Raw genomic sequence first — 26,773 nt, 5'->3', positions numbered from 1 at the left:
AATCAATATTAATATATAATATAAAATTAAGTAATTTAATTTCAAATTTAATTATAATAAAATTGTCATAAATAGTGGTAATTTAGGAAAAAGATTATAATATACGGTACCATATTTTGACCCTGAGACAATTTCAGCTTTATTGCTAATCTGTGATCAAAATATCGATTTTAGCATAGTGCAATTGTATATTTTGAAGCAACCAATAGCTATTTGAATTGTCATTGTCATTTAATGTCAAAAAAAAAGCCACCCGTGAGTGGCAAATCTTCTATAGAATTGAGTAAATTTATGTGATAGAGTCACATAAAGCATTTGAAATATCTGAACAATGCTAGGTTTAAGAAATATCATGGATGGAAATATATTATTGATAGTAGTTTTAATATTCTCATGGGCCGAATATTTGTGGGAGTTGTATCTTTCTCTGCGCCAGGTAAGCCAATTTATTACCTTCATGTTTATTTGTATCAATCTTATTCTTTTAATTTATTTCATTCTTCTTATTCTTTAACTTAATGTTAAAACTTATTTCATTTAATTTAAACCATTAATTGTTAAACATTCCAAATTTTATCTTTCAATATACATATATACATTTTAAGGTTATTTAAAAAACATTAAGTATAAGCTAAAGTAAAATGATGTTGTAAATATAAATTTAATTTATTTTATTATATTCATAATTTGATTTATTATATTTATTTGTCATTATTTCCAGCGCAAGATCTATAAGACCAATAATACAATCCCAGAAGACTTAAAGGAAATGCTAAATGAGGAGTCATTTAAAAAAGCTAGAATTTATGGATTAGATAAGTCACAATTTAGAATAGTAAAGGAATTTCACAATATAGTACTAAGTTCAATAATTCTTTACAATGGTTGGATATATTCTGCATGGCAAAAGTCAGAAAATATAGCTGCTCTATTTAATATTAATCCAGACCAAGAAATAACAATTAGTTGTGTCTTTATGACTTTTGTAACAGTGTTTAATTTTGTTGTATATCTTCCATTTTCTATATATGAAGTATTTGTTCTTGAAGAAAAACATGGATTCAATAAACAAACTGTAGGATTCTTTATAAAAGACCATATAAAGTCACTAGCTCTTGCGTTAGTTATTACAATACCTGTTATATCTATAGTTATTTATATTATCATGTTAGGTGGTAATATGTTTGTGGTTTGGTTATGGCTATTCTGTACTGTTGTTTCTTTGATTCTTTTGACTCTTTACCCTTCCGTGATTGCCCCACTATTTGATAAATTTGTTCCTTTGCCTGATGGTGATCTTAGAAAAGGTATAGAAAACCTAGCATCTAGACTAAATTTTCCATTGTCACAAGTTTATATTGTAGAAGGCTCAAAAAGATCAGCTCACAGTAATGCATATTTCAGTGGTTTATTTGGTTCTAAAAGAATTGTATTATTTGACACATTGATTGAGAAATTTGATGAAGAAAAAAAGGAGACAACTGGTTGCACGAATAATGAAATTTTAGGTATTTTAGCTCATGAATTAGGTCACTGGAGTTGTAATCACATTAATAAATCTATTGTTCTCACAGAAATAAATCTGCTCCTTCTTTTTACTGCGTTTGGCCTGCTATTCAGATATTCCTTGCTCTACACCTCATTAGGATTCCCACCGGGCCAAGAGCCCATTATAATAGGCCTAATAGTAGTCATGCAACTTATATTGGCACCATACAATTCTCTGTTGTCATATTTTTCAACTGCATTATCTAGGAAATTTGAATTTGAAGCAGACAACTTTGCTGTTTCCTTAGACTATCCCTTAGAACTGCGATCAGCACTGATTAAATTAGGCAAAGATAATTTGGACTACCCCATATATGATAAATTATACTCTGCATGGTACCACTCTCACCCTACCTTGTTACATAGAATTGAAAACATCAAATCACAAACAAACACTAAAAAAATTAAGTAAATATATTTACTATATGTATCATATTTTTTGTAGTACAATTAAATTTAAACTATTTTTATAGTGTGTTAAATCAAAAAAAATAAAAAAAAAAATCTCTGAAATGCATTTATGTTTTTTTTTATATTTTGAGTTGATTTTATATATTAAATGGGCATTTAGCTAATGATCTTTTTCAAATTTCAGATTGCTATTTTTACAGAGTTAAAATGTGTGTATTAAATGTAATTCTATTGTCTACTATTAAACATTTAAATGGTCTAAGCCCTGTGTGATAGTGCACAAATGTATATAAAATAATAAAGAAATGGCAAAAAAATCACAAATAATTGTGTCTAGAGTAAGAATATATTATGTTTTGAAACCAACATTTAAATGCATTTACAAATACGTATACCTAAAGTTACTATATTACCAGATAAGTGAGATTTTCTCTAAAATAATATCTTAAATTTATTTGTTGTTTTTAAAGTCAAAAAAGGATTTGTAAGTTCTGTACCCTCATACTATTGAATATATAGAATATGTAATAATAATGAATATACTTCTTGGGACTCACAATTTGTTTGTTTTATAAAACCACATAATCATTATTGTACAAACAATCTATTTAATTAAATTAATTGACACTGTGTATTTTGGGTTCGATTCAATTTCGGGGTAAGTAATTATTTTAATTTCCTCGCTTTTGTAAGAAGACAAGGCGTGGCGTTGAATTCCGCCACTCGATTAGTAATATCTTGAAAATTGGAGTACGTAGAAACGGAATTTGTTAACACTAGGTTCCCTCTGCGTATAGAGTAAGAAACTTCAATATTCAAACATTACGATTTCTATTTTATTTCTTACAATAAACGGGCATTGCGCGTTGATTGGCGGAACTCAACGCCGAATGTTGTCTCAACTCAATGATGAAATTGTGCCCCTATGCCATGACAGCCTCAATTTTATTTCTTCATAACTTTATTTCTACCAAAAAAAGGTAATCAAGTACATAAGTATATGTATGTACAGTAAATAATAATGTCAATTTTATGTAGGTACTCAAAACAGCTTTCGAATATTTTAAAATATTAAAAAAAAATAAGTAGATAAATTTTTACTAAATCTTAATATTCGGACACTTTCAGAACTGTATAATTTCTAAAGTAGTTTTATTTTTATTACGCAAGTTTTAATGTCATGTGGGGTAACCATTCTGTTTTATTACTTCTTTTAAACATTGTTGTATGTTACTTGACCATAACATGTACTACGTAACTGTAAACATAACTGTATATAGGGGATGTTTTTAAACAACTGAATTATCCCGATACCAAATATATTTATAAGCTAAAAGCAAAGTAGGTACAAACGAAGTAAATTAAAATAATTTCAATAATATATATACCTAGTTATTCCTAGTTAAAATCGTAGGTATTGATTGTTTTAGTAATCTATTTGAAACCTCAATTAAGTAGATTATTACAGAGTAAAATTAAAATAATGAAATTTTACATTTAGTCAATGTTTATTAACTTCTTTAATCTCAAGTTCAGCTTCCTCTAATGTATCTGGCAGGGGTTTGTCTTTCGTTTCTGGCAACGGTGCAAGTAAGGCCAATTGACCAAATGACATTACACCCAAAAGAACAAGAGGTAGATCTGGTTTTACATCGTTTAAGCTGACCACTACAGGCGCTACCATTGATGCTATACGAGCAAATATGGTAACTCCAGCGACACCGACATTGCGGCCAACAGTTGGAAATAGCTCTCCAGTAAGTAAATATAACGCTGGTACCGTACCCTGATGATAATAATTATAAAATATTATATTTATTTTTAAAATCAGATCTTATCAAAATCTATAATTTTTTTAAATTATATTTTTTTTAGATACCAGTATAAAAATCTACTAAATTATAGGAAATTACGTCATAAAAATTCAGGCGGGACAATATAAAATATGGCATAAATTAAAAATGATTATAGGTATTTACCGATAATCCAGCAAATCCTAATCCAGCGAAAAGTAATCTTGGCCAATCACTTACATACCTGTCTTTTGGCACACATATAATGAATATAAAACAAAATGCCGTTATCGTTTGAAATATCCACACAGAAGTTTTCCGACCACATTTTGTAACAATGAAAAGGCATAATACACCTCCGAACACATAAATTATTCCACTTATTGCAACAGTAAGAAATATGTTTCCAATTAGACCAAGATATTGAGAAAATGTATAGAATGACAAACCAGTACAAAACCTGGAACGTAAAAGTTCGTTAATTTAAATTATCATGACCAAAAACAAGCATTTACAGGGTCACAGTAAAATTACCAATTTATCGATAAAAGTAAAGTTTTAAGCCTCATGCTTCTAGATTTTACAAATGACATAAAACCTGGGACGATGCGTTTACGGCTTTTACAATCACTCAAAGTCTGTAAAACTTCTTCAAAATATTTTTCTCGGTTATTCTGTTTAGCAGCTAGTCCTATGACTTCTGAAAGTATAGGGAATTTCACCTTGCAAAAAAATAATACTTATTTTAAATGTTTACCTTATTTATGTTAGCTCAAAGTAAACGTGTTATAATGTAGACAAGAAACACTTTTCCATCCCATATCTGAGCTGATCAAAATATTTTGAGAATAACATTCCATGAATTAATTAAGTGGGCGGAAGCTGAAAAATGGAGTGTGTTAACTCTAAGTTCCCTGCCTGCCCTGCTAAATGCGAGATACAGCGTGAAGCCAAAATATCGAGTCCATAAACGTCACGTCATGCCAACCACAAAATTAATAAATTTACTACGCGTTCCTCATACAACGTGACATTGGCGATTAATTAGTGCTCAACTGGCATGCTCGAAGCGCCATAAATTAAGAACTGGACTGAAATTTACTACGCTTTACAATCAAAACAAAACAAATATAAAATGTAGGTATGTATATTATAGGCCGTTGAATAAGTACTTAAAGCTTTTTCATTTTGTCGGGTAGCCAATAGCCATCGTGGTGATTCTGGTAGCACAAACCAGTACAGCATATAAAGTGAAGATAGTGTTGCTAAAGCAAATTCTAATTTTCTCCAGTCTCGTAACCAATACGCTAATATAGCCATAACGGTATTCCCAAGTCCAAAAGGTAATTGGTAGACAACTGGTATTGTTGTTCTATATTTACCACTTACAATCTATAAATACAATGTTTAATTTTCCTTATTAGTAAGAAATACCTAATATTCTACGTAATCATATTATATGTCAGGAATATCGTGATGTAGTCTAGGTTCTTATGGCAAACACTTTTTAAAAAATACAATAAATATGATGAGGCCGTCGTGATTCAGCGACACACGTGCGGCTGTAAATGCGACGGTTTTGGGTCCGATTCCCACTCGGGAGAATGAATTATTATTTATTAATATTTTCATTCTTCAGTCTGGTACGACGACAAAGCGCGGCGGTTACTTTCCGCCATTCAACAAATCTTGCCTCTAAAAATCGGCGTAAAGTGGGGAACAGAGTCTCTAAAATAATATAGATTCGCTCTGCCTACCGTGCTTTATGCGCTACACAGCATAAAGCTGAAAAAATTATGACTAAATTAGACATTGTACCTATTGTGTTTTTTAATTTGTAAACAACTAGGTACATTATAATGTGAATTCACCTCCATACTTATAACAAATGATATAATGCCTATGCCACCCGAAGCAATAGCTAATAAACACCAATTTATTAGAAATATCCAATATGATGGCAGCACACTTGTGATAAAGCCCGTGACACATTGCATAGTTATTCCGACCATTAAAGGGATTTTGCGGCCATACTGATCAGCTACAACTCCAAATATTATACCACCGACGAGAACACCCCACATCATGACACATTGTGTTAGCTATAGATGATCAAGATATTTATATTTTATCAGCTAAATTAAAATTAATTAAAAGTTTCTAAAAAAAAGTAAATTCATTTTTTTTACTTTTGCCATTACGTGTGATTGGCGAAACTTAACGTCTCGCTTTGCCTCGATACCAGAGCGAAGAAATAAAAATATTTAATATTTCATTTCCTCGAGTGGGAATCGAACCCACAACTCGTCGCGTTCACAGTTAAGCACTTGTGTTCATGCGAGTCACGACCACAGTTTATTTGAATAATTTGTTAAATAATATACCCTACGTATATCTTACGTGTATAAGCCAGTGTTTGGAGCAGACTAAATTAAAATCAGACGTTATGGTTCGGTTAAAAGTGGTCGTATCGTATACAAATTTTGGACATTCAACTAACGGGATTAGAGTTCTATCCATATACGGTTTTATGAAAAGTACATCAGGATCATAGATTATACATGGATGTTCCTGATTTTTCTGAATTTAAATATTTGAAACATTTTTTAAAATGATCATTAAACAAATACATTTTAATTACTAATAAATACAAAATGTAATTTAAAAATAATTATTTTTATTTAAAAAACAGAGATCTGATATCAGAAACAACAACTTCGTAACAGACAACAGTTATCTCTGTGATAGTAAACGTATCTACGCCTTTATATTGTTAAGCATGTAAGTACCTAATATTATTATGGTAGGAAATAAAAGTATAAAGATTTAAGATTTGTATCTTTGGGATTATGATTTATCTAGATTCTATGATAAATGTCCAACTTAACATAAAACGATCCTTACAGGCGCGCATATATCTCTCCATTCAATTTCTGAATATTGGCTGAAAAAATCAGGTTTTGCGCACCAAAAATCTTGTGGTGGTGCCATAAAAATAATATTCAATTGATACCAGGCCAAAGGTAATTTTAATAGTGCCATATAAATGCTTATCCAACATTGCCATTTCCCAAAATCTCCCAGTACCGTCGATAACAGTTTATCCGCATTACAGTCTGTTCCTGTAAACATTGCACTGTAACCATATGCAAAGAATTCTGTTTGTATAAGGTATATAAGATTCTTTTATATTTGCAAATTGATTTGACTATAACTCGTGACTGTCTTCTGATGTTGACTAGATTATTATATTAGATTTTTAAATCGTAACTAATAATAAGATAATAACATAACATCATTTGTCATATACTGTCTATCTATTTATATTTTTGTATTTACTGCAAACTTTTGACAAACTTTGAGAATATTATACAATAATGTTGCCATTACGATCAAAACTATAAATTTGTATTCAGAATCTTACTTTTAAACAATATATAAATATTTTAATTTCGAGAGTTTACAGTCACACTGTTTTAATAAGTTCGGTAATTATCATAAAATCATGGCAATATCCAATTCTAATTCCTTTACCTATTATCATTACCTAACAATACCTCTTCAAAACAATAAATTTAATAAATACGATACTATACGCACTGTAATCCCTTCTGAAATATGATTACAAATTTAACTAAATATTTTGCTTTATAATCTGTGTTTTGTTGCCGTCTATGACACTGCCTCCCTTCTCCCTGCCTATTTTAATGAATGAAAAACGAGTGTTTAGTATTAGTTTTTAATTGCATTTACAATTTATGAAAATTGTTAGATATTTCTGCTGGATGTGTATATTTGGAAGCTAACAAGGATGCCTCTGGCCAATGCCACTGACCCATGGCGAATGCAGACGGTTGGAGATGTCACAGTATGTTATTATTTTTTAATGTTGTTTGCCTATTTGATAAATACACGTATTTTCCTATTAGATTACTCATTTTCACTTCTTTGTAATGTAAATATATGACGTCTTATTACTACTGCGTTTAGGATGTCTGGTTTTACTATCAGTTTTGTTTAGACGCCCATTTGTAGTGGTTTGCATTTTAGTTATTTTGTTAAGTGTGTAAGAGTAATTAATTTCTTTTAGTTAATAATTAAATTGAAGTAATGAGTTTTACATTGACTGCCTGTATTTATCTTATATAAATAAAATTTTCTGTGATTTTGATGCCATATGTTTTAATACAGATTTTTTTCTAATAAAGAAAATATTTCAAAATAATTTTTATTTTATATTTAATAAATTATTTTTTATATTTAATGTATAAATTGTACTACTTTTCTATATGTCAATTATTACTTCTAGCGTGGCATTACCGCCCAAGCTGTAAACAGTCTTCCAATGGTTGTTGAAAATCTAGCAGAGTCTCGACAAACTTCTACAACTGAAAGCAGTGAATCAAATGTGTCCAATATAGATCAAAACTATGAGAGGGAAGTGGAACTACAAGATGTTGTTAAAGAAGGACATGAGAAAGCTGATCCTTCTCAATTTGAACTACTCAAAGTCCTAGGTGAAGGTTCCTTTGGTAAAGTCTTTTTGGTCCGAAAAGTGTCAGGTCCAGATACAGGCACTCTTTACGCAATGAAGGTAAATAATGTCAAATTCGATTTGAATTTACTCAATACACAAGTAATTAAGACCATGACAGACAATGTGACAATTATGAATTTGATATCCAATCAGGGTAATGAGTTTTATTGTGTTCTAACATTTCAACAAAAACAAAAACAACAGCCATTCTGTATCTGTAAAATTGAGAATGGGAATTTTACATTGAGTTCCCATCCTCTTTCCTGTTACATGTGAGGTAAAAAAATCCTTTCATATTTTACCTTGTCTATTTATGTACAGATTAGACTGGAACAAATACTGACCACAAATTTCTAAATGGGAATGTTTTATATGATATTAGTTATCTATTCATATGCATATTTTTAGAATTACCTTATCTGTTCTATCTCCATTGTACACCATAGCTTGGAAATGGTTGCAAATACATTTATTATTTATTTGTACTGATATCCAATTAGTTTTTATGAGCACATTATGATTACTTGTGTCTTGTTAATGAGTCATATGTGATAAAGCACATATGTGAAATTCCAAGTTTAGAATTAAAATTCCAAGGTCTTTAAATATTTTTTCTAACAGTTATTATGAATATATTCAAATTACATATTTTATTTACGACAGTTACTAGGACAGGCTGATGATGGTGATGATGATGATGATGATGATGATGATGAGTTACTAAAAAAATATAATATGTCTGGACTGTAAATGCTACAAATATTTACTTAATTTCCTTAGGAAATCTGATATATTACAGTGTTGAGGTACACCTCTTAAAATTTGAGAGGGACCTGAGAAACACAGTGTCTTAACACTAGGTTCCCTCTGCTTACCATGCTTCATGTTGAATACAGCATGAAGCTAAAAATAATAAAAATATGTACATTTCATCTGGGTTACTAAAAAAGGGAAACATATAAGACAGTTTTTGTATATCATTAAATTTCCTACAAGAATATATTTTGGTTTTTATACTAATACTATTTGATAAATCACAATAAAATTTCAAATGAAAAACAACCAAAATTCCCTTTTTTAGTTTTATAAGAAATCGAAAATCATGATAAGACACTTCTTAATACAAAAATTATTAGCTGCCCTTTTAACAAACATATTTTTTCTGTATCCAGGACAATATTTACACTATAATTAAAAAACACATATATTTATTACAGGTACTTAAAAAAGCAACACTAAAAGTAAGGGATAGAGAGCGTACAAAAATGGAGCGAAATATTTTAGTTGAAATGGGCCATCCATTTATTGTTAAACTACATTATGCATTTCAAACTGCGGGCAAACTGTATTTAATATTAGATTTCTTAAGGGGTGGTGATTTATTTTCGAGACTCAGTAAAGAGGTTTGTGTTGAACTTTTTATTTTTAGCTACACACTGTATCTATACTAATCTTAACTACTATTATATCCTGTTAATCATTTTGATGTAAACCTAGATTTATCTCAATTTTCATTGAACCCACAGTTTGTGTCATTTGTTATACAAATTATAGTTAGTTGATTTGACCACACTCTTGAACAATAAGGCAAATGTTATCATGACACAGACATGTATGTAACTAATGATGGTGGTTATAGGTTTAATCCCCACACAATTCAATTAATAATGTTCATTTCTCCCACTCAATTCAGGACATTTCTTGCGTTTAGTTCTCTGGACCCATACATACCCATATATATTTACCGTATGAAGCATGAAACTTTTTTAAAAAAAATATTATTATTATAACAATAAAAATAAATTTGTTTAGACATTTTTGATGCAAATGTTGTTAATTTTGCAGGTTATGTTTACAGAAGAGGATGTAAAATTTTATTTGGCCGAATTAGCGTTAGCATTAGAACATGTTCACAAATTAGGTATAATATACAGGGATCTGAAGCCAGAAAATATTTTATTAGATGCAGACGGGCATATAGCACTGACTGACTTTGGGCTTTCAAAACTACCTCCAACTGACAAAGCATATAGTTTTTGTGGTACTGTTGAATATATGGCACCAGAAGTTGTTAATAGAAAAGGACATACAATGGCAGCTGATTGGTGGTCATTTGGAGTGTTAATGGTATATATATCTTTTATATAAATTTTATATATTTTTTTAGTTTCACACTGTATTATATACACATATAATAAACTAAAATCCATAAATATAATTAAATTGTATCTGTTCACACTGCACATGAAAGATATTATTAGACATTTATCATTATAATAGCACCCAAAACAATAAATTTTAAAATTTTCGTCTGTCTGTGCCGTTTGTGCTCGTTAATCTCAGAAACAGCTTAACCAATTTAAATGGGTTTAAATTGGTTAATCCGTTTTACACTATTGTTTTTTCACAAACTTTCCTTAATATTTTGTGATTATTTATGTAAATCGGTTCATTTAGTATTTGGTTCAACAAAATTGCTTCAAAATAATTGTTTATTGAATTGGCTGAAATTTTAGTTTTCCAAGTGTGGATATTTTAAAAATGATAATGGTATTAGAATACGACAGTAATTCAGATTAGTAAATACATAAGTACTTAGGACCAGGCCAAATTTATTATATTTCATATAATTAAATTATCCTAATAAGGAATTAGTAAGTAACTGACCTAAATATGTAATATAACAGGAAACAATATTCATAAATCTCATATTTTACAGTAACATAATTATTTATATTATAAAATATATTTCTTAATAAACATGGGATTGATCACGACATAAAGTTTTAAAGTAATAATATTATGGTGCTAAATAATCATTTTTAAAATAGACAGTCATAAAATTATTTACATTATTTATTGCATATTGTTTTGAGGCCAGTGGTGGCGCAGTGGCACCGGTGTGCGATTATAAACAACAAGTTGTGCGTTCGAACTCAACTCGAGGAAATTAAATATTTAATATTTTCATTTCCTTGCTTTAGTAAAGCACGGCGTTGAAATCCGCTACTCCACACGCAATGCCTCCAGAATTCGGCGAAAAGTAACGAAAGGGGCGTCTTAACACTAGGTTCCCTCGGTCCACCCTGCTAGATGCTGTTTAAATCGTGTACATTCCACTTTTCAACGTCACTATGTATTCCGGATATAGTACATATAATTTTATATAGGGAACAGATTTGAGCGAAAGACTTTCGCCCAATTTACGAAACTTGCGTTGTACGGCCTCTTAATAATATGAAATGATTGTAAATTTTCATCTATATTTTAAATAACATAAATTTGTAAATATTTTTGATATGAATTAAATTAACTTATTACTTTTTTGTAGTTTGAGATGTTAACAGGAAATCTACCATTTCACGGTTCAACGAGACATGAAACTATGACACAAATACTTAAAGCCAAATTAGGAATGCCGTCAAATTTGAGTGAAGAGGCTCAGTCGCTTTTGCGTGCCTTGTTCAAAAGGAATCCACATAATAGGTAATATCTCGTCTAAAAAAATATAACTTTTGTAGACAAATGACACTATAATAATATTTTAATTTAACCTAATAGTTCTCCAGCATAGCATGTTGAATATCTCACATACTCTTCAGCTCCTTAACATTAATATAGATGTATAATATTAATAATTCAAAATAAGTTAGAAAGATCCTAACAAATTCTAAGTGCGGCAGTTTTGCGTAAATAGTAAATATTTTGATTTATTTCTTAATCAAAGTGTCGAAATTGGATTATTAATATCTCAATTGGCACAAGGTTCTGGTATTTAAAAAAATTAAGAAAAGAAACAATGCAAGAACATCTTGCCCCGGGCGCCGCTCATAAAGGGGCGCCAAATAGTCCGCAATACTATTTAAACATAGATATGAAATGATATTGTCTTCGACTGGGGGACGCTGTAAAAGTATTTTACCTCGGGCGCGAGTTAAGCTTACTACGCCACTGTATATGAATAATTATATTGTGTATATGTCTTTAAATTGTTCTTTTTATTTATAGACTAGGAGCAGGACCCAATGGTATTGAAGATATAAAAAACCATGAATTCTTTGCTAACATACATTGGGACGCGTTATTAAGAAAAGAGGTAAGTTAATTTACTGACTTTGTTTTTTACCAATTGTCTGTTATATTGTACAAGTACATGTCTGATAAAAAAGAGTGTACAACATTTGTTGTAATTATCTCTAGAAATGCAACAAAAATGCTTTTTTGTTGGTTGCTACCTTATAGTATATAATATATCATCTATATATATAAAAGGACTTGTCCTCACTGACTGAGGTAAGACGCACGCACAGCCGTAACCGCTGATGGTAGAAACGTGGAATTTGGACAGATGTTTACTTTCGTATTCTGGACATCCACTAAGAAGGGATTTTGAAAAATTTTAACCCTAAAGGGGTAAAATAGGGGTTGAAAGTTTGTATGGAAAAAAAATTAAATCGGCACTGATTTTTATAAAATTTGAAATTTAGATTTTTAAAAGTATTTAATTGAACACGTGTTTCATCGTTTTCTAGAATTCTCCCCCTAAGGGTGCAAATAAGGGGTTGAAAGTTTGTATAGAATTTTTTTAAATCGGCACTAATTTTTATAAAATTTGAAATTCAGCCTCTTAAAAGTATTTAATTGAACACATGTTTCGTGGTTTTCTAGAATTTTTCCCCTAAGGGTGCAAATAAGGGGTTGAAAGTTTGTATGGAAAAATCTTTAAAACGCCACCGATTATTATGAAATTTGAAATTTAGACTCTTAAAAATATTTAATTGAACATGTGTTTCATAGTTTTCTAGAATTCACCCCCTGAGGGTGCAAATAAGGGATGGAAATTTTGTATGGAAAAATCTTTAAATCGCCACCGATTTTTATAAAATTTGAAATTTAGACTCTTAAAAATATTTAATTGAAAATATGTTTCGTGGTTTATTAGAATTCACCCCTAATTAAGCAAGCGAAGCTGCGCGCGTCCGCTAGTATAAAATAAATACAAAAATAAGACTGTTGCGACTGTAAACGCGCGGTTGTAGGATTCCCTATCAGAGAAATAACTTATTTTTATTTCCTCGCTCTTATAACAAAGTAAAGCATGGTGTTGAGCTTCAGGAAAATGAAGTGTCTTATCGGTAGGCTCCCTCAGCCTACCCAACCATGTGTATACGGAATACAGCGTTAAGCTAATAACTATAAAAATAGACATAGTAATTTCAAAATGATTCCAATTTTGTTGCTAGGTCATCCCCCCGTTCAGGCCGGCGGTGTCGCGCGCAGATGACGCCTTCTACTTCGACTCGGAGTTCACTTGCCGCACGCCGCGCGACTCCCCCGGGGTGCCCGCTTCGGCCAATGCTCACGAATTGTTTAGGTCTTTTGCATTTTTTAATCTTCACGCCGTTATGTTATCAGGCATTACAGAGTAGATAGAGATAATCTACCGTTAAACGAGACGAGACAATAATTATATGAAGTCATGTGAACATTAATGCTACGCGCGAATGCAAATAAGTGTCGTTTTACTTAACTATATTTGTGTTATATTTATAATACAATTGAATTTCTTAAATTACAAAGAAATACCAACTAAAAACTAGTCATTAACAATGCAATAAAATTATATTTGTAAGCTTTCTAATTTTTGTTATAAGAATAAAATAAATAAAAATTATAATATTTTAAATTTTCACAGAGGTTTCAGTTTTGTGGCGCCATGTCTTCTAAACGATGATGATAATAAAACTGTCACAAATCAAAATCACGTTACGCAAACGAAAACTTCGACGGAGGAGTTCTGGGCTGGTTTTGTCAATAGAAATAACTTTTTTGATGAATATAGGTAACTATGTTTTTATGTTTCACATTATATAAGTATATAGGTGAGTAGGCAGAGGGAAGTGTTAATATTTATTATTCTTGACTACCAGAACCCGCGCCAAAGAAATGACAATTACAAAATAATAATAATTTCTCCAAGAGGAAAATGAACCCACGTTTACAGTTAGACGCTGTATTAAGTGCGACATTTGGGAAGGACTTTTTTGGTTATCCGCTTCGGTTATACGTTTTCGAAAAAGCATTTTAAACATAATAAATTATTGTTATTTTTACAGGTTAATGGGTGAACTAGGTACGGGATCGTTTTCCGTAGTGCGTCTCTGTGAACACAAAGCGAGCCGTACTCAGTATGCTGTTAAAATAATGGACAAACTACAGTACGACCCCAGAGAGGAAATTGAAATTTTATTGAGGTAGTCTTTTTTATTTGTAATGATTTTTTTTTGTGTTTTGCCACATAGGTAAATTTGCAATAAATTTGCAATACATGCAGTATTTAATGCACATAGATGACGTCACTTTTACGTTTTTTCGCACATAGTTGAGTAGGCTAAGGAAATTTAATATAAACATAGCTGGAGTGGGGAAAAGACTCCGTGGTTAGTTAGTGTGTCATTAATATTTAGATAGATAGATAAAACTCTTTATTGCATACATAAAGGAAATAAAAAAAATTACAAGACAAATAAAATACTAATATAAAAACAAATAGAAAAGAAACAATAAACATATTTTGCTGCTTGTGCATAGAGGTAGTATGCAAAGCCAACCTTATCCCTGTTAGTAATATCTTACAGGTAACCTTTAACATAAATATTTAATAGTAAAGGATATCTTGGTAGTGTGTAACATATTAAAGAGTAAAATGAATACAAATAACATAATAAGTTTTAATTGTAAATAATAGTTTATTTGTTTTTTATACACCATTTAAATAGCTATATAAATCCCTACAGATACAGCCAGCACCCGCATATAATAACGCTGCGCGGCGTGTACGCGGAGGGCGGGCGCATCCTGGCCGTCACGGAGCTATGCCGAGGCGGCGAGCTGCTCGAACACATCACGCGGCGCCGCCACTTGCCCGAACGCGAGGCGGCGCCCCTCCTGCGCAACGTGCTGCACGCCGTGCACTACCTGCACCGCCACACCGTGGTCCACAGGTGCGCTGTGTGTATACGTGCGTGTGTGTGCGAGTCGTGGCCGTTCTCATGTTAAATCTTATAATTATGTTGTGCTTTATTGACTAGATATAAAAGTTAGATATTTAGTTTTGTTTGCCCTTATTCTTCCCAAGTTAACAATACCAAAAAATCAGAAAGTATAACTTCAAGCCGGTCATAACTCATCAACCGAACTGCACATATTAATAACCAATTGTTTCACATTTCCAGAGACATAAAACCCTCGAACATACTATTCGCGACAGCAGACCGCAAGGCGTCAGACGTGCGCCTCGTGGACTTCGGCCTCGCCAAGCAACTACGTGCTGAGAACGGCCTCCTTATGACGCCGTGCTACACCGCCAACTTCGTGGCGCCCGAGGTGTTGAAGCGCGCCGGTTATGACGCCGCCTGTGATATATGGAGCTTAGGTGGCTTTGCTTAGATATTTGTTAACTATAGTTACTATACTTTGTTTTTGGCTGAGGTTTTGTTCACCAAATAGATTCAATCCTTTTGCTGTATACTGCAATATCAATAAAAAAAAAGTCAATATCACACTAAAACAAAAGAACAAAAGAGCAGGAAAGGTCACGTACCACCAATGTTCGTAGTGGGTTTTATATAATAATAAAAAAATAAATACTAAAGATTCTGTCATAAGTAACTCTTAATGAAATTATTTGATGGTCTATCAATTTCATCTAAAAAGGACCACATTACATTAGTATCGCTTGAGGGGTATAATGTGCTTAGGTAATTATTACTGCGGTCGTCGTTGCCCGCTACGATAACCGCAAGTGAAGAGATGGTTGTAGGTTCAATTCCTACTTAAAGTGAAGAGACAAAGTGCGGCATTAAGTCCATTAAGCAACTTCTCCAAACCGGGCAGAAAAATGTGGAAGTGTTTGAAGATTCCCTCTGGGATACAGAAAATGTCTAAGAAAACGATTTGGGACTCTAAAAATAAATATTAAATATAATATTTGTTGGATATTTAATGTTAAATTTGATTATAATTTCAGGTGTTTTGGCCTACATAATGTTATCTGGTAGAACACCCTTTGCTTCTACTGGTGACGATACACCTGAAGCGATTTTAGCTAGGATTGAATCTGGAAAGGTAATTATTTATGATTATATATTAGAAATAAATGATTTATTTTTATTATATAAAAACTACTAACATTAATGCATCATAATTAGACTGGGGTCTAAAAAGTAAATCCGGTACTGGCGTGTATTTTGTGTAACAGCGACTACTGCCCGAGTCCTTTTATGTCTCTTCATGTGTTCCAATATAAAATTCTATGAATAAATTATAGGTAGAAATGTCCACCGGCGCCTGGAGTCGCGTCTCCACAGAAGCCCGCGCCTGCATACGTCGCATGCTGCAACTCGAGCCCGCCCAGCGACCGCGAGCCCACGACCTGTTGCGGGAGACGTGGATCAGTCGCGACTACAACGACCCCGCCGACCTCAGTGACCCCACGCATGTTGACCCCGTCGACCCCAGTGACCCCGTCGACGGGGATCTGAGACGCGCCGTTGATCTCACTTACCAGGTGAGTGTGTGCGTATATTAAGCGCTTGGGCACGCGCGTGTGCGTTTGTGGATGCATATGTATGTGTAAAAAGTGAGTGGAAACTAATTATTATTTAACGTGTGTAGGCACACCCACGTGTGACTGTCATCACAATATACAGAGCAAATCAATGTTCAATTAATCAAATTTCCTTTTTAACAATATATTTTTACATTTTATTATATTTAAATAAATAGTGGAGACTTTCATGGACAATCCACAACAACAACAACATCAATGACAACTACAGCCGATATATCACACACCATTACATAAACAAATGTGAACACTTGTGACAACATTATATTCATACAGGTCGTTATTACACATGAATCACACGTAGCTGTGTGTTAATATAACACGTGATCTGACATTAACACATGATGTCACATCCATATGTGATGTGAGATTACATATATGGATACATAATCTCACACCAACCCGTGATCTCACATCCACACTTATGTGATCTAACGTCCACATAATATGTAATATCGCGTCCACATATGTGATTCATATCCACACATGTGATGTCAGGTAAGCACATTACATATAGTCTCACATCCACATGTGTGATCTTACATCCAGACATGTGATGTCTCGCCCAAACATTCATCCAAGTCAGTGTAGTCGCTTAGGAGTGATGTGAGAAAAACATAATAAAATTAAATAATACATTTTTACAAAATTAACTTGTTTTATTACTAAATTTACAGGCAATGACGTCAGCACCCCTCACTCCACACATACTAGGACCCGTCACACAATCCACATTAGCACAACGTCGAATTAAACCGCAACGTCGGTTCCCGCCCACACAAGTGTAAAAGGAACCCGATTTCACATATCAGATCTTAGACATCTTTTTTATTTAAAATCCCGTCTAATGTTTTTTCGTCCCTGTAAATATTTTGGGAAATCTTATATGCCAAATTTCAGGTACGCGCAAGTTTCGATTGTACGCTGTCTGTTAATCACTCTGTAAGGAAAGTTTTGTACATAATATATTAATGAAAGTTGAGACGTACATATGTATGAATCATACAAGCAAATAAAGCAATCTTCATCAGTTCAATATATGGAAAATTAAAGAAAACATATTTTCTTACTAATTCCTGAACAACTTATAGAATCTTACAGATATTATAATACAGTGTAGTATACAATTTAAAAATAATTTAAAAGATATCGTCACCATTATTGAGTTATTTGCTTTTGTAACATTCATATACTACTCAATTTTCTTACTAAATACTAAATATTTTGACAACTTTAGTTTTTACTGTCTTTATTATGTTATTTGTTTAGATTTCCTAAAATTATGATACTAAAGTATATAGGTTATCCTTAAGTTAGTTACACAATTTTTTTTCCGTGACATAACAGTTATAGTCATTAAACACAAATTCAGGAGATACAGATTTATTTATTTTTTTTTAATAAAAAAAAAAGTTCTACATTTTTTTGATTTTGAAAGAAAGTGTTACATAAAAGATTATTTACACAAATAACTAAAATAATTAAATTTCAAATAATCATATTTTGGTTAAAACATCAAACGTCTTCGATAAAAATATATTTTTTTATAAAATTTTATTCTTGTTCTTATTCTATTCTTTGATCAATTTTAAAATAAATTTCATATATGTTGTATGTAAACGGATATCAAGTATTTAACCAAAGTTTTCAAATACATTCTTTAATCTTTACTTAAATTATTAAGTTTTACAATTAAGTTAATATTGTTAAGTATCTTCCTACTATTCAATTTTTATTTAATAGTAGACACTGATATATTTAAAAATATGAAAAATATTTATATTGAGTTAAAAAAAACAGTTTATTTAGTATTTATATTTTCTTTTATAGATATTTTATTTTTTTATATAGTAAGTGAGAATATTTAAAAGGCTGTTGTACCTACAGAATTGACAGATTGAGTGTTTTATTAGAATTAAGACAGTCATTTATTATGAAATGAAGAAAAAAACATTATTCCAAAATCAGTTATCACATTTAATAAAAGATTGTCTATATATTTATTCAATATATATATAAATTAAAATAATACTTTTTAATATTGTAACTTTTCTTTTTTCATTATCTTGTCAAAAATCTTGTATACGAACTTTGGAATATTATGTCACAAGTGTGTTTCATTGTTCTTATAATATTCCAATTGTAAAATATTTTAGGAAATTTAGATTACGTTCATGGGTTTGTGTTTACTTGTTCAAATCCCGCTTCATTGAACAATTTTTATACGTTTTCTAAAATATTTTTCCTATCTTTAGCATGGAATAATACTTCAAAAATTTTAAAGTTATATTCAAACTGTCCCTATTCTAAGATAACGATAAGTCAATATTCTGTATACATTGAAAGTGTGTATACATTGAAAATGAGTGTGAAAAATGTTTAACAGTTTATATTTACATACATAAAAATGTCTATTTATAATTATTTGTACAACATTTCTACGTCTTTTAATATTTTTTATGCAGTCATATATAATAATTTAATGAACAGACGACATACGTCAAATATAATTCCTAAAATCTCAGATTACTTGATAAATGTTGGCAATTTTTTGGTTTATTTTTATATAATGTTTAAAGGAAACACGCGACAGAAATATCTAGAAAAACATAATGAAATGCCATTCAAAAATGACCAATGACACTTAAGCGGAAGTGGCGAGGGTGGTCGAAATTGTGACATTGTGTGAGCAGGGCCCCCGCTTTGTCACATTTCCAAATTCTTGCGCGAAATTTAGAACATTAGTTATTTCTAAACCAGAGGAACACGGAGAGGTCGCATTTCCAAATATAAGTATTAAAGCACGAAAATTATGTGAACAAAAGTTGTTACTCAGCTGGAGTTTTTATTTAACGATTTTTATGTATAATCTGAAATTCGTGTGACATAATTTATGTATGGCCACGAATTGCTGTCAATATAATTGAAAATATTAAATTAAGTTTTCTCTGCTTTTTTGCTTTATTTTCTAATCTTGACTGTTTTATCTTTTTGCCTTTTATTGTGTAATCTGAGTATAGTATTACAATATTGTAAATCTTGTGTCCATTTTACAGCACTAACTATTTACTCTTGTATCTATCTTTTTTGATATATTTTTTTATATGTCAATTGCCCCAAATGTAGTTATCTGATTCGCATTATATTTTAGTAATATGCATTCCAAACATTTTACGCTATTAGTCAAGTAGAATTTACTTGAATATAATATAGGGCAAGTCTTCCTAAAAATAATGTAAATTATAAGAAAAAAAAACGATATTTTTTTTAAACACTCGTTGCTTACCCACCTCTCTTTAGTCTAACTGTGCCATTATAAAAGACCCGTAAAGTCGTTTTTTTATATGTGCAATTAATTATTCGGCGCTTTAAAGGAATATTTAATATTAGTTTTTACAGTATTAATTTTAATCGTATTACTTCTAGCTTTACATTGTGCATAAATTATTTCACTATTTGCGGAAATACTATAAACTACAAAGTCAGAACACTTGGACGTTTTCCAAGAGGAGGCGTTCCTCCTAAAATTTTTAAAAGTTTCCTATAAGCTTTTTTATCTTTAGTGTGAAACTTTCACTATAAAAAAATACAGGATTGATAACCTTAATTGATAAAAGAAAGGGATTCTTACAGAAGTTGGTTTACAATACTAAAACGACTACAAACTTATTTAAAGCTCATTTTTTTTCTGTTTTTAGTAATTTGAGAAGTAATTTATGTATAGAAACAGTGACATAAATTATTATGTATATTTTTGTATGAAATAAAAATATAATTATATCCCTTAAATTAAGATACATAGAAGTAAGTTTTAAATGAGATTTATGAAAAGTATATTTTTGTCATTGTTTATTTACGCTATAGTTATGTTTTCATAAGCTATAATGGTTTTGTATTCAATATTATTTACTAAAATGGCCTAACGTGCTCACAAAATTATAAAAAAATCTAAAAATTTTGTAAGCTAACATGTCGTCTAAATTAGTATGTAAGTCTACCATGTCTATTTCGTTGTATGCTTTAACTAATGTTAGATATATAATTCAGAGTAATTTAATTAGTTTTAAATATATTGATATTATACGATAACATACTTTTTTGGTGATTAATATATAGATAGCAGGGATGGGACAATTTTCTCAAAAATCTAATTTCCGTAATAATATTTTTCTTAAATTTGTATAAGTATAAATTACAATCATATCACATCAGTTAACTGAGAGAGATTGTAAAAGTAATAAACGAAATGTGTTAACGAATAGTATGTTAACGTAAAATGTCTTATTATAATAATATTCCCAATATATAAATAAAACATAACAAGTCAGTGTTACATGATAAAACTTAAAATTTGCATTTATTTACAAATCAATCTTTCAATCAATCTAATCAATTTTATTGGTTGAATTGCATTTTAATGAAATATGTATGTAAAAAATATATTAATATCAATTTTACTTTTCTTTAGCCATACTTTTATTTATAAGTATACTGACTCAAAAATATCCCGAAATAAACAGTATTGTTTCTTAGTAGATATTTTATTATACATTAGAAATTTAAGTAAATATTTTACATGTGGGGTTTATGGTTTAGGTAATAATTGACATATATTTTTATATCTTATTATGATAATTATAATAAGATATATATTATTAATATAATTCTATACATGGTATCTGCATTATTCATTCAATTGCTATGTTTTATACTATGCAGATTAAAAATATTTAACCAAAGATTTTTTTATATAAGTTATAAATATCTATTAATAAAAGAAGTGGATGATTAAAAATACGTCATTCAGGCACAGAGATTAATAAATATATATAAAATAAAATATTTATACGTATATATAAAATACTTTTTAAAAATACTTTATCTACAATTGTCATAGTAGCTGGATTTAAATCATAAATTATATACTCAATTGGACAAATAATGTATTAAGAGCTACACTTCTCTAAGTACAGTATTATAAACATCTCTTGCTATACATTATTGTAAATAAATATTTTTTGAAGCAAAAAGTACTAATTAACTTTTTTATTTTCACACTGGTGCTCATATTTTAATTGTTCACTTCTATTCCCAATATGTTGTTTCAAAGTATACAAATATAATTCTTATTAATTGATGTAAATGTTGTTGATGTATTGTTGTTAAGTGGAAATAATAGGGTGCTCACTTTGGATAGAAATTGTACATACATTATCAAATATAAGAGGTACTCGTTAGATGTCACAAAAACTTACATATTCCTAATTTAAACTTATATTACGTACTGTCAATATACGAAATATTCACAATATTAATATAATTTGTATCTAAAGTAAGTTACCCTAAAAAGATCATTAGTTGGCGTACGTACTTATATGATAAGAAATACCGACTAAAAGATCAACAATTATATTTTCTTTAAATAATTTAGCATAATATTTAAGTTGAAATATAAAAAATATATTTTATAATATTGAATGTTATTGGTACAGTTATCTATGATACTTTAGCAATTACGCGGCATAATATGTATATGGAAAGTTATTTACCACTTTGATCAAATATCGCATCAATTATTTAAATTAAATTTTAATCCTATGTATAAGACAACCCTAAATCAATTCATACAAAATTAGATATATTTATAAGATATTACATACGTAACATGCAAAAAAGGAATTGAATCTAAATATTAGATGCTTCAACTATATAGTACATGTTAAATAACTACAATTTACTTAGAAATAATTTTGGTACATATCTGATGTGGAACTTGTCATTAAATGATCATATCATGGTTATATTGAAATCTTCTGTAACAAACTCATATAAACATGTAGGAAGCAGGGACGTTGTGGGGCTCCCTATCGGTTTTCCGTAATAAAAAACTATCTGTATCCGTAACTAAAGCTTATATAAAATTTTTCGATAATTTCGGATAGGTATATGTGATGTCGAAATGAAACTTCATATGATAGGTTTTTCATTTTAACGACACGCCCGAAGTATCGATAAGTACGAAGAACTTGTTACTATAAACAGATAAATATTTCACAAACAATGAAACAGCCATTATCGTTACAAGAATATAATAAATACCTGTCAAAAAATACTTTTCTAAAAAAACTAGCATACGGATTCGAAATAATCTGAAACGGATTTATATCCGTTCCAGATAATTTCGATTTAATTTAATTAAATTCGGCTATAAAATTAATAGATAATCCGAATTAATTTTATAGCCGAAATCGACGCCGCTGTAGTACTCTTCGTATCCCAAATGTTATATTATATCCGTAACATCTCTGGAAAGACGCTTAAAGTACAAAATAAACGTAATAATACTTTTTTTAATTTTTCAAAAACATAAGAATTGGGTGTTATACTATAATAATAATTATTTCGCATTTGGAGGAAAAGTTACTATTTGAAAAAATATTTATAATCCAGTTATGGGAAATTATTATTATTAATAAAATACCCTGTTATAATTCTATCAAGTGAAATTTCATGAATTGTAAATACTTTTTTTATCAAAACATGTAAACACTTCACATATTATTTAAATGTATACAAAATACACATAAAGTGCATCACATAAGTATGACATTCTAATATATAACGCATATGGGAAATACGTAGTAGTGTAGGCAGTGAGAATTTAGTGTTAAAAAGATTCTTAATTTCTAACTTTGCACCAAATTTTCGAGATGTTAAGTACTGAGTGGCGGAGCATAACGCCGCGTTTTGTCTACCAGAGCGAAATAAAAATGAAGAAATAAATAATTATTCTCCTAATGGGAATCGAACTCACAACTGCAGCGCTTAGTCAGACGCCACTGCAATGATTTTTAATTAAATGTAGAAACTTTCTATCACATTATTTAAGCAATTCAAAAAAAAAGTTAAGAATCACAAGATGTAGGCTGTATTAATGTCACAATTGCCTCTAAGATGCGCATGCACTGTATGAAATGATAATGTTCAAAATTTCACTATTTTGCTATAGAGAGTTAGATCTCGGTGATATAGATTAAAAATTAAGTAATTAGATTGATGATTTTATATTATGAATGATTTAGGTCTTATGTAGAAGAATTTAATTGAAATATTATTTAAGCAAGTTAAAAAATATATATATTTACATATTATAGTTTGTTTTCGATTTGTATGTGATTTAATAAAATAACTAAACTTATTATTTAGTAAACATGACATCTACTTATATTTCAAATAATTTCTTCTACATAAGATATAAATGAATCCATTTTGAGTGAGGCTCGCCTGCACACTTGTTGAGTAATTAAAACAGACAAATATTTTCTTACTAGCTAACCTACACTGTTGTAGTTTTATTCTATGACACTATTTAAATAAATTGTTATTCACAAAAAGATTTTATACATGGTTACAAGTGAACTGGACCACAGAATATAAATGATTATGGCTAAAGCTAATATTTGTGGTTGGTGTTAATGTTGTTTTGTCACATCTATTTTTCTATCTAAAGTATGAATCGACTTAATAACAATAATTTCTTAAAGTAGGCTCATATGTATAATGATAAAATGTAATATATTGTTGATATTGCTTATATTGATGTTTTATTTCTTTAACTTTTTATTACCTTTGATTTTTTATATATATAATAAAGAAGTAAAAATGGTCTCTACATTGAATATATTTAGAAAAAAATATTTGGAGGTGGGGGGGGGCTGGGTTTGGTTTGTGGCCGGGTTTAGAAACAGTAATAGAGCCCAAATCCACAAAAAAAATGTCTGTTTATTTGAATGTAAGGTCCAATAAAAAAAAAAACTATTTTTTCATTACAAGTACATAATGACAAAAAATGGAATGGATGTGTGGTTAAATAATAAATATATATTGTAAGAGTATAATATATTTAATAAAAATCATCTTACATCTTAAACAAAGACTAGTGTTTACTTAACATTAACATTTTTTAATGAAGATGCCCTAATTGAACCCTTATTGGGCACTATTAACGGACTTGCTTTATAACATGCAATGCATTCATCATTTGTTTTAAGATCTGGTGCACAAGTTTCAAATATCTTTTTCTTAGGGTTCAATTGTGGTTCAGGTTCCCTTGGGTACCCTTCACAAAGTACAAGGTCTCCGGGAATGGCACCATTAGGTGGTATAAGAACTTCTACCTTTTCAGGTGAAGATGCACACATGACCATGGCCTCAGAGGTTACTCCACGCATCTGCAATAAGTATGTTATGTTTAATTATATATATATACTAGCGGCCCGCTCGCGGTTTCACCCGTGTGAACTATGTTATTATTAATTTCTGTCTCCATGACTACGTCCTAGTGACGTCTATGCAAAATTTGAGACTGATTTGATTTGTAGTAACAAAGTTTCATACAAACTTTCAACCCCAAAAACAACCCCTTGGAAGTAGAATATTGCAAATTCCCGTCTTAGCAAGCACCTATGTCCTATAAGTAACTCCTATGCAATATTTGAGATTCCTAGCACTTGTAGTTTCTGAGATTTCGTGATGAGTGAGTGACCTTTCGATATTATATATATAGATTCTAATGAAATCTTTATAGTGTGTTGTGGAATGTTCAGTAAAAAACATAACGAGTCTTGTACATATTGAAAGTTGTGAGACAGAATCTTACTAAGACAAGACAAGATGATTGTTGGTTTCATTCCCATTCAGGGAAGTGAATTGTTATATCTCTGGAAAGTCAGTGCCATTATGCATGCTATGAGTAGCAGGCATAATGACACATGCTGTTTTAAATTCGTACAGAAAGTGAATAGAGTATATTTATATTAAGTTGTGCATAGGGGTAGGCACGTCATGGAAAAGATAATTCTTCAGTACTCACTTTCACTGGTTTTAAGTTACAAAGCACCATGACGATTCTGTCCCTCATTTCTTCAATAGGAATATGATTGACTAACCCCGATACAACTGTTCTGGGCTTGTCTTCACCACAGTCAATCTTCTCTACATACAAAGTATCAGCATCAGGATGTTTATTGATGTCGATAATTTTGCCAATACGTAAATCTAACTTTCTAATATCCACCACGGAATCACTGGGTGGAGCTACGGCGGTTTTTTCTTTACTATTCTTAGCTTCTTTATCTTTCTTTCCTTTTTTGACAGCTGGTTCTACATTTTCTTTAGGAATTTGTTGTTCCAATATTACATTTACTGGTGTTTTTCCAGGCAGAGGGTATTGTTTCTTTCCGTTCAATGTTTCTAACTTTATTAACTCTGCTTTAGCTGTTTCAATTTGATTTACTAAAGATGCATTCTCTTGGGTCAATTCTTTTATTTTTACTTCCACTTTATGTTTTGTAACTTCCTCAAGCTAAAATTATAAACATAATAATTCTCAAGACAATTAACACTATAAAATAATATATTTAATTCATTGTATTTAAAATAAATAATATAATCAAGAATTTGCCACTTAACCTTAGCTTTAAGATCTGCCACAAGTTTTTCGGCTTTTTCAACATTATTTATCAGCTTTGGTGGAATAGTACTAGACATCTTTCTTACAAAAATACGCGGAAGCATATACAATAATAATATAAATAAATTATCCGTAAAATAAATAATAAAAATCTTCAAAAAGTCCAATCTGTGTTAAATGGTGCCGGGGTGGGGGGGGGGGGGGGGGGCGTGGCTCTTTAAGTGATGCCATATTTAAAAATAAATGAATATACTTATTTTAAAATATATTATATGAGTACCGGTAGAAAAATATATAAAAAAAATAAAGCTGTCAGTTTTATTTTCTTAATTTTGGCTTTATTTAATTACATAATTTTTAAAGATAATAAAACTGACTACGAT

The 26,773-nt window shown here is 30.3% G+C and overlaps 4 protein-coding genes across 6 annotated transcripts; 2 read left to right on the top strand and 2 right to left on the bottom strand.

Moving 5' to 3' along the window:
• The first annotated feature begins 199 nt into the window (after positions 1–199).
• On the top strand, positions 200–2,518 carry LOC146529378 (CAAX prenyl protease 1 homolog). The gene is made up of 2 exons (XM_085201568.1): positions 200–436; positions 722–2,518. Exons 1-2 carry the CDS (start codon positions 332–334, stop codon positions 1,958–1,960), a joined length of 1,344 nt encoding a protein of 447 aa, XP_085057694.1. The 5' UTR covers positions 200–331; the 3' UTR covers positions 1,961–2,518.
• Positions 2,519–3,460: 942 nt separating this feature from the next.
• Positions 3,461–6,990, bottom strand: LOC146529377 (organic cation transporter protein-like). Its single transcript, XM_085202149.1, has 7 exons — positions 6,657–6,990; positions 6,153–6,332; positions 5,624–5,854; positions 4,925–5,144; positions 4,287–4,452; positions 3,939–4,212; positions 3,461–3,745 (listed from the first exon to the last, which is right to left on the bottom strand). The coding sequence occupies exons 1-7, from the start codon at positions 6,882–6,884 to the stop codon at positions 3,461–3,463; spliced, it is 1,584 nt and encodes a 527-aa protein (XP_085058275.1). The 5' UTR covers positions 6,885–6,990.
• Positions 6,991–7,405: 415 nt separating this feature from the next.
• S6kII (Ribosomal protein S6 kinase II) lies at positions 7,406–24,512 on the top strand. Of its 3 annotated transcripts, none has more exons than XM_085201512.1 (14): positions 7,406–7,620; positions 8,062–8,346; positions 9,507–9,692; positions 10,135–10,416; positions 11,621–11,775; positions 12,298–12,385; positions 13,533–13,663; positions 13,985–14,131; positions 14,406–14,543; positions 15,087–15,293; positions 15,525–15,724; positions 16,319–16,416; positions 16,619–16,858; positions 17,596–24,512. In XM_085201512.1, exons 1-14 carry the CDS (start codon positions 7,564–7,566, stop codon positions 17,704–17,706), a joined length of 2,325 nt encoding a protein of 774 aa, XP_085057638.1. In that variant the 5' UTR covers positions 7,406–7,563; the 3' UTR covers positions 17,707–24,512. The 3 variants fall into 3 exon arrangements, with proteins under 3 accessions (XP_085057638.1, XP_085057639.1, XP_085057640.1); XM_085201513.1 differs by lacking the exon at positions 7,406–7,620 and adding an exon at positions 7,695–7,818; XM_085201514.1 differs by lacking the exon at positions 7,406–7,620 and adding an exon at positions 7,745–7,814.
• Positions 24,513–24,802: 290 nt separating this feature from the next.
• Positions 24,803–26,586, bottom strand: AIMP1 (aaRS-interacting multifunctional protein 1). The gene is made up of 3 exons (XM_085201515.1): positions 26,390–26,586; positions 25,791–26,282; positions 24,803–25,149 (listed from the first exon to the last, which is right to left on the bottom strand). The coding sequence occupies exons 1-3, from the start codon at positions 26,492–26,494 to the stop codon at positions 24,862–24,864; spliced, it is 885 nt and encodes a 294-aa protein (XP_085057641.1). The 5' UTR covers positions 26,495–26,586; the 3' UTR covers positions 24,803–24,861.
• Between the last annotated feature and the right edge of the window lie 187 nt (positions 26,587–26,773).

Source organism: Heliconius melpomene, chromosome 18, assembly GCF_056956725.1.
Source record: "Heliconius melpomene rosina isolate 202511_hmr_F chromosome 18, ASM5695672v1, whole genome shotgun sequence".
Lineage (NCBI taxonomy): Eukaryota > Metazoa > Arthropoda > Insecta > Lepidoptera > Nymphalidae > Heliconius > Heliconius melpomene.
Note: the sequence above shows the minus strand (reverse complement) of the source record. Positions and strands in the feature narration are given on the sequence as shown.

Bases quoted from the DNA above. Each gene is read 5' to 3' on its own strand.
- LOC146529378 (XM_085201568.1), top strand. From the start codon at position 332: ATGCTAGGTTTAAGAAATATCATGGATGGAAATATATTATTGATAGTA. The intron at 437-721 runs GTAAGCCAATTT...CATTATTTCCAG, and splicing joins TGTATCTTTCTCTGCGCCAG to CGCAAGATCTATAAGACCAA.
- LOC146529377 (XM_085202149.1), bottom strand. From the start codon at position 6,884: ATGTTTACAGGAACAGACTGTAATGCGGATAAACTGTTATCGACGGTA. The intron at 4,453-4,924 runs GTACTTATTCAA...CTATACTTTCAG, and splicing joins ACAAAATGAAAAAGCTTTAA to AAGTCATAGGACTAGCTGCT. The intron at 4,213-4,286 runs GTAATTTTACTG...TTTACGTTCCAG, and splicing joins TTACTTTTATCGATAAATTG to GTTTTGTACTGGTTTGTCAT.
- S6kII (XM_085201512.1), top strand. From the start codon at position 7,564: ATGCCTCTGGCCAATGCCACTGACCCATGGCGAATGCAGACGGTTGGA. The intron at 15,725-16,318 runs GTGGCTTTGCTT...TTATAATTTCAG, and splicing joins CTGTGATATATGGAGCTTAG to GTGTTTTGGCCTACATAATG. The intron at 16,417-16,618 runs GTAATTATTTAT...AATAAATTATAG, and splicing joins CTAGGATTGAATCTGGAAAG to GTAGAAATGTCCACCGGCGC.
- AIMP1 (XM_085201515.1), bottom strand. From the start codon at position 26,494: ATGCTTCCGCGTATTTTTGTAAGAAAGATGTCTAGTACTATTCCACCA. The intron at 26,283-26,389 runs GTTAAGTGGCAA...TTATAATTTTAG, and splicing joins TGGCAGATCTTAAAGCTAAG to CTTGAGGAAGTTACAAAACA. The intron at 25,150-25,790 runs GTGAGTACTGAA...TACTTATTGCAG, and splicing joins GTAACTTAAAACCAGTGAAA to ATGCGTGGAGTAACCTCTGA.